This window comes from Mandrillus leucophaeus, unplaced genomic scaffold (genome assembly GCF_000951045.1).
Source record: "Mandrillus leucophaeus isolate KB7577 unplaced genomic scaffold, Mleu.le_1.0 Scaffold103, whole genome shotgun sequence".
In the NCBI taxonomy this organism is placed as follows: Eukaryota; Metazoa; Chordata; class Mammalia; order Primates; family Cercopithecidae; genus Mandrillus; species Mandrillus leucophaeus.
In genome coordinates this window covers 435,938-450,577 of record NW_012098432.1, presented here as the reverse complement: position 1 = coordinate 450,577, position 14,640 = coordinate 435,938, and the positions used below count along the sequence as shown (strand labels likewise).

The 14,640-nt window shown below is 37.6% G+C and overlaps 1 protein-coding gene across 3 annotated transcripts in view; it reads left to right on the top strand.

The window, feature by feature from the left end:
- The window catches only part of PTGER3 (prostaglandin E receptor 3 (subtype EP3)), a 211,258-nt gene that overhangs the window by 104,431 nt on the left and 92,187 nt on the right, over nucleotides 1-14,640 (top strand). The window contains exons 4-5 of one of the 3 annotated variants that reach the window (XM_011977624.1): nucleotides 2,079-2,105; nucleotides 14,493-14,508. The exons of the other annotated variants lie outside the window; for them this stretch is intronic. Coding sequence (XP_011833014.1) covers nucleotides 2,079-2,105; nucleotides 14,493-14,508 — 43 coding nt within the window. The remainder of the gene's footprint in view (nucleotides 1-2,078; nucleotides 2,106-14,492; nucleotides 14,509-14,640) is intronic. 3 annotated transcript variants of the gene reach the window in all.

Here is a 14,640-nt window from a genome sequence, read left to right as displayed (position 1 = left end):
TAGCATGGCAGGTTGAGTAGTGGTAAAGGGCATGCACTGTAGAACTAAGTTTTCTGGGTCTGTCTTCCAGTTCTTATTGATTCTGTTATCATTTGTTTGGGGAAATTTACTTAACTCTGTTACCCACTTCATTTGTAAACTAGGAGTGAGATAGTTCTCAAGTTTTTAGCTTTCCAAGACTATAAAGAGCTTCAAATGGTGACTGCCTCAGGAAATTGCTAGGCAAGTATATGATAAATAAAGAATAAAATTAAGTAACTTGCGTAAATTCATAAAAGTGGTATGTGGTGGGGCTGGGACTTAAATTCAGAGATATCTGACTCTGCAAGTGAGGGACCTCAGGGACTTCACCTGTGAGGGGACTAGGGAAAGCAGATATCAACACAAACCCAAGAGTCCTCTTATTTTCTCTCTTATCCTGTATTGGCTACCATTTCGATGGACGTCATGAAATTACTAAAAGTAATTTCTGAATCTCCTTTGCATAAGGCCCTTTCCAATGTTAGCTGTGCACTTAAAATATTTAATTTTGCATGACTAAATCCACCTCCATCTTACTTCAATACTATTTCGCATTCTCTGGTTTCTGAGGAATTCACAATAATGGGCCCTAGGCAAAAATTTTAGATTAGAGTATAAAGAACCCTATTGAGTTTAGGCACATCAGTAATGCCTTCTCCAAAATAAGAAATATACTTTCAATTTACATCATAAAATGAGATTTTTAAAAAAGTTAAAGGTTTTCTTGATGCATTTCCTTAAACTAGTATTTCAAAAGATAAAAATAGCTTTTCTCTGTTAAGAAGGAATGGCTGCTTTATGAGTGCTTTCTTCTTAACTTGACATGAAGCAAATTTAAGCACTATATAGCTAGATCTGTTCAGTCTTATCAATATATGAGAAAGTAAATTTTCATTAAAAAAAAACTTTACCTGTGCCAAATCAAGTCCTATTAGGTTATATAAGATCTGTTATTCCATGACTGAGTCCTTGGAATGCATCCCAGTTCAGTCTAGTAGAGTTTCTTTCTCTGGATTTCATATGCATAGACATACGCTTGGTAGACAGAGACACTGTGTGAATTTGAAAGCAGGTATTTTCAAGTAAAAGCCATGACCAACAGTTCTAAATGAGAGCAAAATCTCCTGTGTTCTTTTTCACAAAACTGCAAAACTGTAAGAACAACACGGGTGTGTTTTTGTGCATTTTCTTGGATCAGCTTTTGTCTCACTGTTACTAGTCTTTCCAAGTTCGAAGGGGTCATGTTTAGTTTGTTTTTCAACTCAGAAAATATAATAATTATATCGTGAAGTGATGCAATATGTATAATAGTAGGGAAATTAAGCAAAGATTTTGAAGTCAAGCCTCTTTGGGTTCGAATAGTTCCTCAGCCACTAGCTAACTATAGGGCTTTAATCAAGTTATTTAAGCTCCCCAGTAGATTAGAGAAGAAACAATCTGGAGACACAGAGACCTCTCAGGAGGCTACTGCACTGGTTCGGATGAGAAGTTCTCTTTAGAATGAAGATAATACAATGAAGAGGGAAAATCTGCTTAGGATTTGGCTTTTGGGAGGCAAATATTCTGATTGACTCTGGTAGCAAGGACTCAAAACCCTTTTTACCTAATTTATCTGATGAAAATCCACTGATGATAGAGCACAGACTTGGTACTTCTGATGAAGAGGTAAGGCTACAAAAAGACATATCCACAAATGGCACGATAGGTAACATTTTTCATCTTCATTCAGTCTCAGCAGAAAGTCCTTGAGCATCCACTTATTTCAGATACAGGGTTAGGCATTCAATTTGGTGCTGGGTATATATAATAAAAGTTCACCAGCTCAAAGACATACAAAGAAATGCTGTCCATGTTTATCTGGACTTTTTGTTTCAAGCAACAACAAAATTCAGATTTAAAAAATGACATTTATTGATGAAATACCTGAAAAGTCTAGGACTTCAGAAATGGATGGACCTTGGTGCTTAAATGATGTGCGAAGAATCTGGGTTTTTCTGTCTCTTGCTCTGACTTCTTCTGTACTGGTTTCATTCTCAAAGGTACTCTTTTCATGGTAGTAACATGGCAACCAGGAGCTTCAAGCTGTTGTCTTTACCATTTGAGAAACTTCAGTGGGAAAAAAATTGCTTTGACGTCTCAAAATTTCTCAGAAGTTCCAGCAAATATTGCTGATAGATTTATTGACCTAGTTTAGGTCATATATCTCTATGTTCCTTGTTGAGCTAATTACCTTGCACTACGCTCGACCCTAATGAACCTTTTAGACTAGAATAGAGGAAAGTAGCTCCAAAAACGATAACTGAATCATTATTACTAGCATCAAGGAAGAATGACTTGAGTGATTAAAAATTACATATGTCAACTGTACTATCTAATTGATTTAAGTAAGTACTCTTTTTTATTGCAAATGACAGAAATTCATTCCAGCTTAACCCAAATGAAATTTGATATAAAAATATCATGGAACTCAAGAGCAAGTAGCGCCATAGGCCTCATAAGGAACTGAAATGAGAAAATGAAAATCAATTGGTATTACAACACTCTCTCTCTCTCTTTCCACATCTGCATTTAGGATATGTCTCTGTCTTCATTCAAATATCTCTCCTTCTCAATGCACATGATTACTCAACAATTCTCAGTTTCAGCCACTGAAAAGAGATCAAAATTAGTTTCCCTCATTCTCAATTCAAAATTTGTGGAAAAAAAAATTAGTCAAACTTGTATCTAGTGACCACTCTTGTCCAACCAAGTATGACATAGAGACTGGGTTACACCAACTGCTTGGTTTGGGGGTAATTCTTGAAAAAATAAGGCTATTGTAATGTTGACAAAAATACCAAAAGCAGTCCACTGCGACATCACAAGCAACCTTACTGACAGAAGATCTTGTTCCTGCTATAAAATTCATCTTTATCTTCTGGACTTTAGTAAATCTGCAAAGGTATAGAATCTATACCTTTAAAAATGTCCACACAACAATATGAAAAATGGCAAGTCAATCTCCAATAATGAAATCTTGTATCAAAATCAGGCTACATGACTGTCACCCTGGCAATATATACGTAAAGAATCTAGACAACAAATAAAAACTCAAACTACTTGCTTATTTACTTGCTGTTAAGTTGCAAGTTGTGGAAAAGAAATTAATCCATTCTAATGAATATTTATCCATTTCTTATGAATTTCCAAATATGTCATCAGAAGTTAAGGCAGCAGATTTGTAGACAGAGTCACTTTCCCTCAAAGACTGACAGACTACTTGAGGAGACAGACAAGTAAATCACTGATTGAAAAATAGCAAAGATATTTGATAAATGGGGTACACTCAGGATGCTATAAAATTTCAGAGAAGAAAACATCCTACCTCAAGGGGTATATTAGTTTACCAGGACTGCCGTAACAAAATACCCACAGACTGGGCAACTTAACAGAAATGTATATTCTCACAGTCCTGGAGGTGAAGAGTCTAAAATCAACATGTTGGCAGGTTTAGTTTTGTTTGTGGCTTCTCTCTTTGGCTTGCAGGTGAACACCTTCTCTTTGTATCCTGTGCCTGCACATCCCTTGTCTCTCTCTGCATGTTCAACTTTCCTTTTCTTATAAGGATACCAGTCAAATTGGATTAAGGCCCGCCCTGAAGACCTAATTTAACCTAATTACCTATTTAAAGCCCCTATCTGCAAGTACAGTCACATTCTAAGATACTGGGAGTTAGGTCTTCAACACACAAATGGTAGGGTGAAGAGTTGTGCACAATCCACCCATAACAAGAGAAATTTTCCACAGTAGTGATGCTCGACCCAGCCTTAAAGGAGAGGGTATAACCCTGTGGATAGAACAGCAGAAACAAAGGTATAAATGCAAGAGTGTGCATTGCTTATCTATGGAATTATAAATGGTCTGGTAAGGCTGGAGCTTAGGATACAAATGAGGAATTGAAAATTGGCAAAATGTGAAGTTGGAAAGGTAATTATTGATTGAATTATAAAAGGTTTTGTATTGAGATGGGCTAAATCATGGTTTAAAAAATGTCTCAAGATATAATAGTACAAACACAACAAAAGTTTATTTCTCTCTCAAGGAATAGTTCAGGGTTGGTGCTACAGGTCCACTAGCAACTCTCTTCCACAAAGTGATTCCAGGATCAGACTCCATTCATCTCAAGGCTCTCATCTGTGTGGTCATGCCTGGCTGGCTGTGCCCAAGACTTTCACTTTAAGGTCTGAACCAGTAAGTGGTACACTCACTCCTGCTATCCTGCCATTGGTGAGTACTATTCACATGACCTCTCCTGGTTGCTGGATTATGGGGATTATAACATAAGGGGGTTGGCTGGATAACCCCTTCCCAGTTGTAATTCTATTATTATGAAAAGACAGAAAGGCATTTGGTACTAGGAGCTGTCATCATCACAGTCTTATAAGTCATAGTAAGGAGTCTGGGTTCTTATAAATTTGAGGATTTTTAAGGGGGAGGGTCGTGATTAAATTTTAATTTTAAAATGTAATGCTAGTAGCATTATAAAGAAAGAATTTGTGAGGCAATGTCAGAAGCACAGATACAATATGAAGGAAGCTGTTTTGGTAATTCTGGCAAGTGATTCTGAATTAAGGCAGTGCTAGTAGGAGTGTAGAAGACAAAACAGATTCCAGTGATATTTTAGAAATAGACTCATCATGACTCCTGACTGATTTCTTATGAGAAGGGAGGAAGAGGAAAATTCTAGTAACTCTTAATTCCTGGCTTGGGTGAATGATGAGATTTCTGTAACATTAAATGAGGAGGAGAGGGCTTGGGAAAGGCTCAGTTTAAAACGTACTGAGGTTTGAGATATCTGTGGAATATCAGAGCAGAGGTATCCAGTAAGTCCTACACACAAGACATATTTTCAGGGGCTGAAAAAATACTTTTCATGTTTATTATAATAATGACAAAATGTAATTGGAATCACATGGGGATGAGGTCAACTATAATAATCATAGATTTATATAATGACATAAGAATGGTGATTTCCAATTTTCATTTTATGCCCAAACAAAACAGGTCTTAGGCAAAACAGAAGAGTTTAAATACTACCAAATTATGAAAGCAGTAGTTTAGCCATTTTATAAGTATTCAATGGCAAAAAAAAAAAAACACAAAAATTTTCCCTTAAAATTCATAGATTCATAGATTCAAATTCTATAGAAAGATAAGCATAAAACAGAAAATCATTACAAGTTAGAGGAGCTTTTGAACTTGACAACTCTTTATGTATGAGTATTGCATTAGATATGCACTGTCATTGAAGTAGACATTTGATTAATAACCCTATGCTCTTGCAAGTATCTATCAAGTATGTTGAAAAAACAAGAAGCAACCAATTTTATTCTTCCATCTATCTTGCTGGCAAATAACTAGCTCCCTTCTGAAAATGCTGAATCATTTACATTTACATTTTTATTAACCTGCTCATTTTGTAGGATAGGCTCAAGGTAGTTACTACTAAATTAAAGATGATCATGTGACCATGAGTTAGTTAGAACATGAATCAAAGACCCAAATGCAAGATCTTATAACATAACTGTTAAGAAAATGACAAACAACTAAGTAATACCCAGATGATGTGGTTTGTCCGTGTCCCCACTCAAACATCAACTTGAATTGTATCTCCCAGAATTCCCACATGTTGTGGGAGGGACCCAGGGGGAGGTAGTTGAATCATGGGGCAAGTTTTTCCAGTGCTATTCTCATGATGGTAAATAAGTCTCACAAGATCGGATGGGTTTATCAGTGGCTTCTGCTTTTGCTTCTTCCTCATTTTTCTCTTCCTGCCACCGGGTGAGAAGTCTCTTTCACCTCCTGCCATGACTCCAAGGCCTCCCCAGCCATGTGGAACTGTAAGTCAAATTAAACCTCTTTTTCTTCTCAGTCTTGGGTATGTCTTTATCAGCAGCATAAAAACAGACTATATACAGCAAGGTGGTATCAGTAGAGTGGGGCATGGCTGAAAAGATACTCGAAAATGTGGAAGCAACTTTGGAACTAGGTAACAGGCAAAGATTGGAACAGCCTGGGAGGACTCAGAAGTAGTCAGAAAAATGTGGGAAAGTTTGAAACTTCCTAGAGGCTTGTTGGATGGCTTTGCCCCAAATGCTGATAGCAATATGGAAAATAAGATCCAGGCTGAGGTGGTCTCAGGTGGAGGTGAGGAAGTTGTTGGGAACTGAAGTAAAGGCGACTCTTGTTATGTTTTAGCAAAGAAACTCGTGGCATTTTGCCTCTGCCCTAGGGATTTGTGAAACTTTGAACTAGAGAAAGGTAACTTAGGGTATCTAGCAGAAGAAATTTCTAAGCATCAAAGCATTCAAGAGGTGACTTGGATACTGTTAAAAGCTATTCAGTAATATAAGGGAAGCAGAGCATAAAAGTTTGGAAATTTTGCAGCCTGACTATGTGACAGAAAAGAAAAACCCATTTTCTGGAGAGAAACTCAAGCCAGCTAGAGAAATTTGCCTAAGTAACAAGGAGCCGAATTTTAATCCCCAAGACAATGGGGAAAATGTCTCCAGGTCAAGTGAGAGATCTTCATGGCAGGTGCTCCTATCACAGGCCCAGAGGCCCAGGAGGAAAAACTGGTTTCATTGGCCAAGCCCACAGTCCCTGTGCTGTGTGCAGCCTAGGGACTTGGTGTCCTGTGTCCCAGCACTCCAGCTGTGGCTAAAAGTGGCCAACATACAGCCCAGTCTGTGGCTTCAGAGGACGGAAGCCCCAAGCCTTGGCAGCTTCCACATGGTGTTGAACCTGTGGGTGCACAGAAGTCAATAACTGAGGTTAGGGAACCTCCACCTAGATTTCAGAGGATGTATGGAAATGCCTGGATGCCCAGGCAAAAGTTTGCTGCAGGGGCAGAGCACTGATGGAGAACCTTTGCTAGGGAAGTGCAGAAGGGAAATGTGGAGTCAGAGCCCCCATATAGAGGCCCTACTAGGGCACTGCGTAGTGGAGCTGTGAGAAGAGGGCCACCTTCCTCCAGAACCCAGAATGGTAGATCCACCGACAGCTTGCACCATGCTCCTGGAAAAGCTGCAGACACTCGACACTAGCCCATGAAAGCAGCTGGGAAGAAGGCTGTACCCTGTAAAGCCACAGAAGTGGTGCTGTCCAAGACCATGGGAACCCACCTCTTGCATCAGCCTGACCTGGATGTGGAACGTGGAGTCAAAGGAGATCACTTTGGTGCTTTAAAATTTGACTGCCCCACTGGATTTTGGGCTTGCACGGTTCCCAAAACTCCTTTGTTTTGGCCAATTTCTCCCATTTGGAATGGCTGTATTTACCTAATACCTGTACCCCTATTGTATCTAGAAAGTGACTAGTTGCCTTTGATTTTACAGGTTCATAGAGGGAAGGGACTTGTCTTGTCTCAGATGAGACTTTGAATTGTGGACTTTTGGGTTAATGCTGAAATTAGTTAAGCCTTTATGGGAGAGTTGGGAAGGCATGATTGGTTTTGAAATGCAAGGACATGAGATTTGGAGGGGCCACGGGTGGAATTTTCCATATGGTGTGGCCATGTCCCCACCCAAATCTGAACATGTATCTCCCAGAATTCCCACCTGTTGTGGAAGGAACGTAATGGGAGGTAACTGAATCACAGGGGCTGGTCTTTCCTGTGCTATTCTTGTGATAGTGAATAAATCTCATGAGATCTGATGGGTTTATCCGGGGTTTCTGCTGTTGCTTCTTCCTCATTTTTCTCTTGCCGCCACCATGTGAGAAGTACCTTTCACCTCCTGCCATGATTCTGAAGCCTCCCCAGCCATGTGCAACCACTTTTTCTTCCCAATCTCAGTTATGTCTTTATCAGCTGCATGAAAACAGACTAATACACCAGATGTTCGAAAATATTTTAAATTTCTTAGATAATATTACTGAATTCAGGAAGTGAAAATGGAAAATGTTTTTGAAGATACAGCATTATCATTGAGTTCTTCCCAAAATATTTAAATTCTTTTTCAGTGAGAACCATTATAGTAAATTTTATAAATCATCATAATTTTAGTAAAGATAATTTACAAATTATATTTGAGTTCATTGAAAAACTCCATGGCAATTTGATATTTCCCTGTCTAGTCTGGTACTCAGGCTCAGGTGTGATGTTTGGGTATTGACCCTTGGGTACTGAATTTGATGTATTAGTTTTCTGATCCTCTTCTAGGTTCTGATTTTCTGTTTTTATTTCTATAGCATGAAGCTTTTAAAATAAGAATTTTGCTAAAATTGACATTGATCTCCCCCAAAACACACACTCTGTTCTTTAAAGAGGAGAGTGTAAACAGTATTTCAAAATAGACATCTTATAATTTGGACTGTAGAGTCTTTTAGTTATAGAATTTGAGTTTGACTCCAAAATGTCGTATTTCATCTCAAAATAAAGGCCAATATCCTGAATAAGAGCTAACTCTTACCCATTTGGTGGGAATCAAATTATAAAATTACCTTTCCAATTTTTTTAATAAAAGTGAAATATGCTTAAAAAGCAAAATGAGTCAATTGCTTCAGATGATGCATAAACATAATAAACAATGATTAATTTTTATTTCTTTAAAAGGGTACTTTATTTTCATGTTTTATATTTAATTAACCATTAAATACATGGTTGTAAGATGATAAAGAAACAGTATGTTTTTAAAAGGGATATAGAGAGTCACTACACTATATAAATAGATTTTCTATGGGAGAGTGACCACTTTAAATGACTAACTCACAAGTTTCCTTGGGACTAATGATACCTAAAAGGCAGTTTCAAGTACATCCAAGTTCCAAATTTTCAGGATCTTCTTCACCTAACTATTCCTTTTGAAGTTCCTCAGGGATTTATCCTGGTCCACATTGCATAGCGTACTTTATGGATTATGTGGCTTAAGTTCATATCGTCATGCTGATGATTCCCAAGTCTCTGTCCTGTTCAGACCTCCCGCCTGCACATTCAACAGCTGGCTGGACATCATATTCAATTTAACCCCCCACTTAGTGCCCGCTAAATAAATGACGTCAATTAAATGGCTTATTGAGAATGTAAAATGCTTTACAAAAACACTGGATTATAGACATCTTTGGTGACACAAAATAAAAACATCAGCTTACAGCAATTTTCATCCCAAATTTTCAACTGCCACAAGTAACTTCCACCTGTTATCCCTCCCTCACCCAAAATTCACTATGCTTACAATCACAACATTCCCCTCTATCTTACTCTGAGACAAATTTCTAGATATGATCCTAATTTCCTTGTGTCTTTAAATGGCACCAACCTTGTTTTGGGCCAAAGGAGCCCTATTCAAGTGTGCAAATTGGGAAAAATGTATTTTGGGCAGGAACCTCTTCCCCTTTTAGATGCTTTTTTTCTGCTATTGTCCCTTCATTCCCTTCTCCTCCTATTGAAATATTGCTTCCCGCCGGTTGTCAATTTCCTTCTTGACTGAATTTTAATTGGTACAGTATTTACTCTCCTAGGGAACTGATGAAAAAAAAAACTCAAAAGAATGACTCTGCAGTTGTGAAATTTTAAGGATTATGCTAAGGATAAAATAGATATACTTGTGGGGTGAGGTCTTTTCTGATAGCTTTCAAATAATACACATTCTACTACAAAGAAGTATGAATTTACAGTGAAGAAGACCTAAAAGTTATCTAAGCCACCTTTGTTCTCTTGTGTTACATAGTCTTACTGCCAACTTTCTAAAATCCTGTTTTATTTATGTTGCTGTCCAATTGAAGAACATACAAAGCCTCTTCCATTTTGTAGGCCATTGCAGTTTAAAATATCTGTCAGAGCCTCAGTCTGATCTTCCCTTTACAGTCATTTTTTTCTTCACTATGTAAAGTATCCAGACTTTACACTTTTTGACTTTTGGAATTGTACTACAAGATTAAAATCCCCGTTCTATACTTGTTAAATTGTTTCATTAAGTGATGAATAACTGAAATAATTAATAAATAAAATATTGCTGTGCCTGCTTCTTGCATGCCACTACTACTCTCACTCCAGCCTCTACACTTTTGTGTGTGCTATTCCTCACACCTGGAAAGCACACTTTCTACCTCTGAAACTATGACTGTAGTGTCCACCAAAATCACCTGGAAGGCTTAGCAAAGCACACAGTGCTTGGTCTCATCTTAGGCTGGAGCCCAAGGGTTTGCATTCAAGCAAGTTCCCAACAGATGTTAATGATGCTGATCCAAGGACCACACTTTGAAAACACAGTTTAGAGCTCATATTATCTAGAGTTCTGAGATCCACTTTGTATTATTTCACATGAATTTTTTGTGGTGTCCTTTTTTCATACTAGAGGTTTTTCATACTTCTAGAAACTTGTTACGTATTGGTCCATTCTCCAAAAACTTGGTGCTCTCACAGCATTAGTCCTAACCATGTTGAACTTTTTACCTTCCCCTGAAAAGACCATGCATTTTTGTAATTTCCTGCTATTGCCTTTTCCCAGCTTACTTCCCATCCTTTCATCGTGGTAACATCTAAGACCTAGTTCTACTGTCCTCTCTTTTATCAAGACTCCTTCAAATTTCTTGGAAATCTCCACCTATTCCCATCTCTTTGATCCCATGGATCTCTGTACTTGTCAAGACCACTGAGAACATCTTTGCATGCATATTCTGAATGCCTAAAAGGCAGAAAGCAGAATATATATACACACACACACACACACATATATACACACACACATATATACACACACACACATTTGTATCCTTCGTACCAACACAATGCCTCAATAGAAGTATTTTTAAAGTATCTCAATTATTTGTAAAATATTGTGTTAAGTAAAAGCAAAAACAAACAATAAAGGCAAACCAAACTATTGCAAAAGGAAAGTGAACTTACATACTGAGTTGTCATGCAGAATATTGAAAATCAGATCAATTTAAATAGACTCTTCCATTAAGGCACAACCTCAGCTTCTATTCATGGCTAAAACATGCCAGATAGTATATTGATATATTTATTGCTATTTCTGTATATAAATAAAAACTGAGAAAAAAGAGTAGGCAGAAGGAAGGAAAAAATACTTCTGCTTAGTCTAAATAAGACTGACTAGATGAAAATTAGAGGAGGTTAAAGAATATTTAGATTTGCTTGTATATTATAAAAGTATATGAAAAAAGCATGTTGATGTTATTTACAGTGAGAACTTTCTGACAATAGTTCCTGTGACCTCTTATGAATTATTTTTTACTTTAATGTGCTTCTTCCCAAACATAGATTTGATTCTTTGCTTCAAGTCAACTACATACTTTTTTGCACTTGACTTTAGGATCAAGGCATCTTGGTGGGCTCACTATGGGCTTATTTCTCTTTTTCTATCTCCAGAAAAAAAACCACATGTAACTTCAACAATGGGTCTGTTTAGAACTGGTGATCAAAATGTATCTTGAAGGGCCAAAAGGGAAAGGTTAGAGCTGCTAGGTTAAAGAAGGTCAGTTTGAGGAAGTAATCATTTCGACAGCTGACATTATGTTTTGTAATAAACTTGGCCAACTGTTTTTTGTGGAAATTTTATTGTTTCTGTTGTTACTGCTGCTTCTGTCAGGGAAGGTGATCTGGAGAGTGTTTTAGAAAGCATGCTTTTCACAATTGAAATGATAAATCATCTTATGTAACTATCACACTCATTTATATCTTCACATTGAGGTAGGCAAATCTTCGGAAAGTAATGTTGTGTGTGTGGCCTGTATTTATGTATCAACAGAGACATCCTAATTTCCCCCCTCCCCAGTTGATCCATAAGCATATTTATAATTTAGTATTTTAAAATCTATGTTAGTGATGGACAGGCCACTTTCACTGATATGGAAACTATGCAGTGAGAAACTGAGTTTCCCAAGCACACAGTTAATGAGAAACTACAGAGTCAGAGGATATAGAAGATTAAAATAAGCTAGTGTTGCCAAACTCAGTTTCCTTAGCAGAAGTAGCTGAATTCCTGAAGCCGAGCCAGTCACTTTGAGACATGTGTTTTATTTATGCTGCAGCATCTTCGTGATGATGCATATTACTCATGTGTATACTCAGAGACACATGACTGTGAAAGAAAAAAACGAACAAGATGCGGTAGCCTGATGTTGTTGGGTGACTTCTCAAAGTCTTGGTTGGAGTTTCTGGTTGAGATTATTTTGCCTTGTGGGTAGTTTAGTGTGTGGTCTAATTTGTTCCCTTTTCCAGGTAATTACGAGTTTAGTTTTCTAATTTTGGGTTTACAAGATTGTCAAGATAATTAAATAAGAATATATTGTGAAGAGACTAGCATAAGGCTGACATATATACATTGTCAATAAATGGAGCTATTAATTGTGAGAAAAATGAGATCTTTGAAGATTTTATTCTCAGGGACAGGAGCCATCCTGTTCTTCCACGTGCATATTTACTTCAGCACTTAGAGCATACTTCAACTTTTCAATCAATTTCCTTTAAAGAGCCTGCCTCACCTATTTCCAATGGCTGGCAGTATTGTCACCATTTGGGGGATAGGGTAGTAAATTTAAAAGTTAATATTTCTCCAATTTCTGAGTTAAAAAAACTTGCATCACCCCTTCCAAAGTTATCATTTCTAAGGATACGTAGGCATTGGAAGAAAAAGTATAGAGTGATTCTAGCTATTAAAACTAGGTGATTATAACTGCTTTCACTCCCAGTGTTTGCCAAAGGACAAATTGTTGCCAACAGATGAACAAAGAAAATGGTCTTCTGCTTCTGAAGTAGTCACTTTCTCCCTTCATGTTCCCAGCAACTGTTTATTTGGTACCTCCTATGCGCTGAGCCTAGGCAAATAAAAATGAATCTGAGATCATCCCTGTGCTGCATAAAAACTTCACCTTGTTTAATGATGTTTATTTGGGGGAAATATTTGGGAAATATATTAAATGATATCAGCAAACATTAAGGATGAATTACTTTTTACAAAGCACAGTGACTTTGAGGGAAAAGATAATAAAAGAAGGTATGATCTTTTTTATGATAGGATAGAAGAAATGGAATTAAATCTAGGAAAGTCAGTGATAGCAGTCAGTCACAAGCAAGAAATAAAATGTTATGAGAACTCAGAGAGGACAGAGTTTATTCCTGTCTTAGATGAATCTGCAAGACTTCACAGAGGCAAGGGAAACTGATATAAGTCTTGAAGAATAATAACTTCATTCACTCTTCAATCAAGAAATTATTAAGCCATTACTAAATACTAGGTACTATGGCAAATAAGTAAGATACAGAGAAGACACAGCTCCCTTTAGGAGCTCATGGTCTAGTTATATAAGAGACAGGTATGTAATCAAATAATTATAACACAATAGACATAATATTAAAATATAACATATGATACTGATATAATTTAGTATAGTTACTGAAAGAACCCCTCACTCTGCCTTCAGTCTACAGTTGTGTGTATGTGTCTGTGTTTGTGTGTAGTACGTTTGTGTACCTCTATGTGTATATGCACATAGAAGGGAAATTTAGAAAGTCTTTCCAGAGGAGACATTTGAACTAAATCTTGAGGAAGGGTAGAATTCAGCAAGCTTCCCCAAGAATTGGGGGCATAGGTGAAAGAGGGAGGCAATAAGGTTTGGCTCTGTGTGCCCACCCAAATCTCATCTTGAATTGTACTCCCATAATTCCCATGTGTTGTGGGAGGGACCCGGTGGGAGATAATATAAATCATGGGTGCAGTTTCCCCGTACTGCTCTCCTGGCAGTGAGTAAGTCTCATAACATCAGATGGTTTTATCTGGGGGTTTTGCTTTTGCATCTTCCTAATTTTCTCTTGCCGCCACCATATAAGAAGCACATTTCACCTCCTGTCATGATTCTGAGGCCTCTCCAGTCATGTATCACTGTAAATTAAACCTCTTTTTCTTCCTAGTCTCAGATACGTCTTTATCAGCAGCGTGAAAATGGACTAATACAGTAAATTGGTAACAGTAGAGTGTGGTATTGCTGAAAAGATACCCAAAAATGTGGAAGCGACTTTGGAACTGGGTAACAGGCAGAGGTTGGAGTAGTTTGGAGGGCTCAGAAGACAGGAAAATGTGGGAAAGTTTGGAACTTCCTAGAGACTTGTTGAATGACTTTGACAAAAACGCTGATAGTGATATGAATGATAAGGTCCAGGATGAGTGGTCTCAGATGGAGATGAGGAACTTGTTGGGAACTGCAGCAAAGGTGATCCTTGTTATGTTTTAGCAAAGAAACTGGTGGCATTTTGCCCCTGCCCTAGAGATTTGTGGAACTTTGAACTTGAGAGAGATAATTTAAGGTATTTGGTGGAAGAAATTTCTAAGCAGCAAAGCATTCAAGACATGACTTAGGTGCTGTTTAAAGCATTCTGTTTTAAAAGGGAAACAGAACATAAAAGTTCAGAAAAGTTGCAGCCTGACAATGCAGTAGAAAAGAAAAACCCAGTTTTTGAGGAGAAATTCAAGCTGGCTGCAGAAATTTGTATGAGTAGCAAGGAGCTGAATGTTAATCCCCAAGACAATGGGGGAAATTGTACCCTGAGCATGTCATAGGTCTTCATGGCAGCCCCTCCCATCACAGACCGGGAAGCCTGGGAGGAAAAAATGGTTTTGT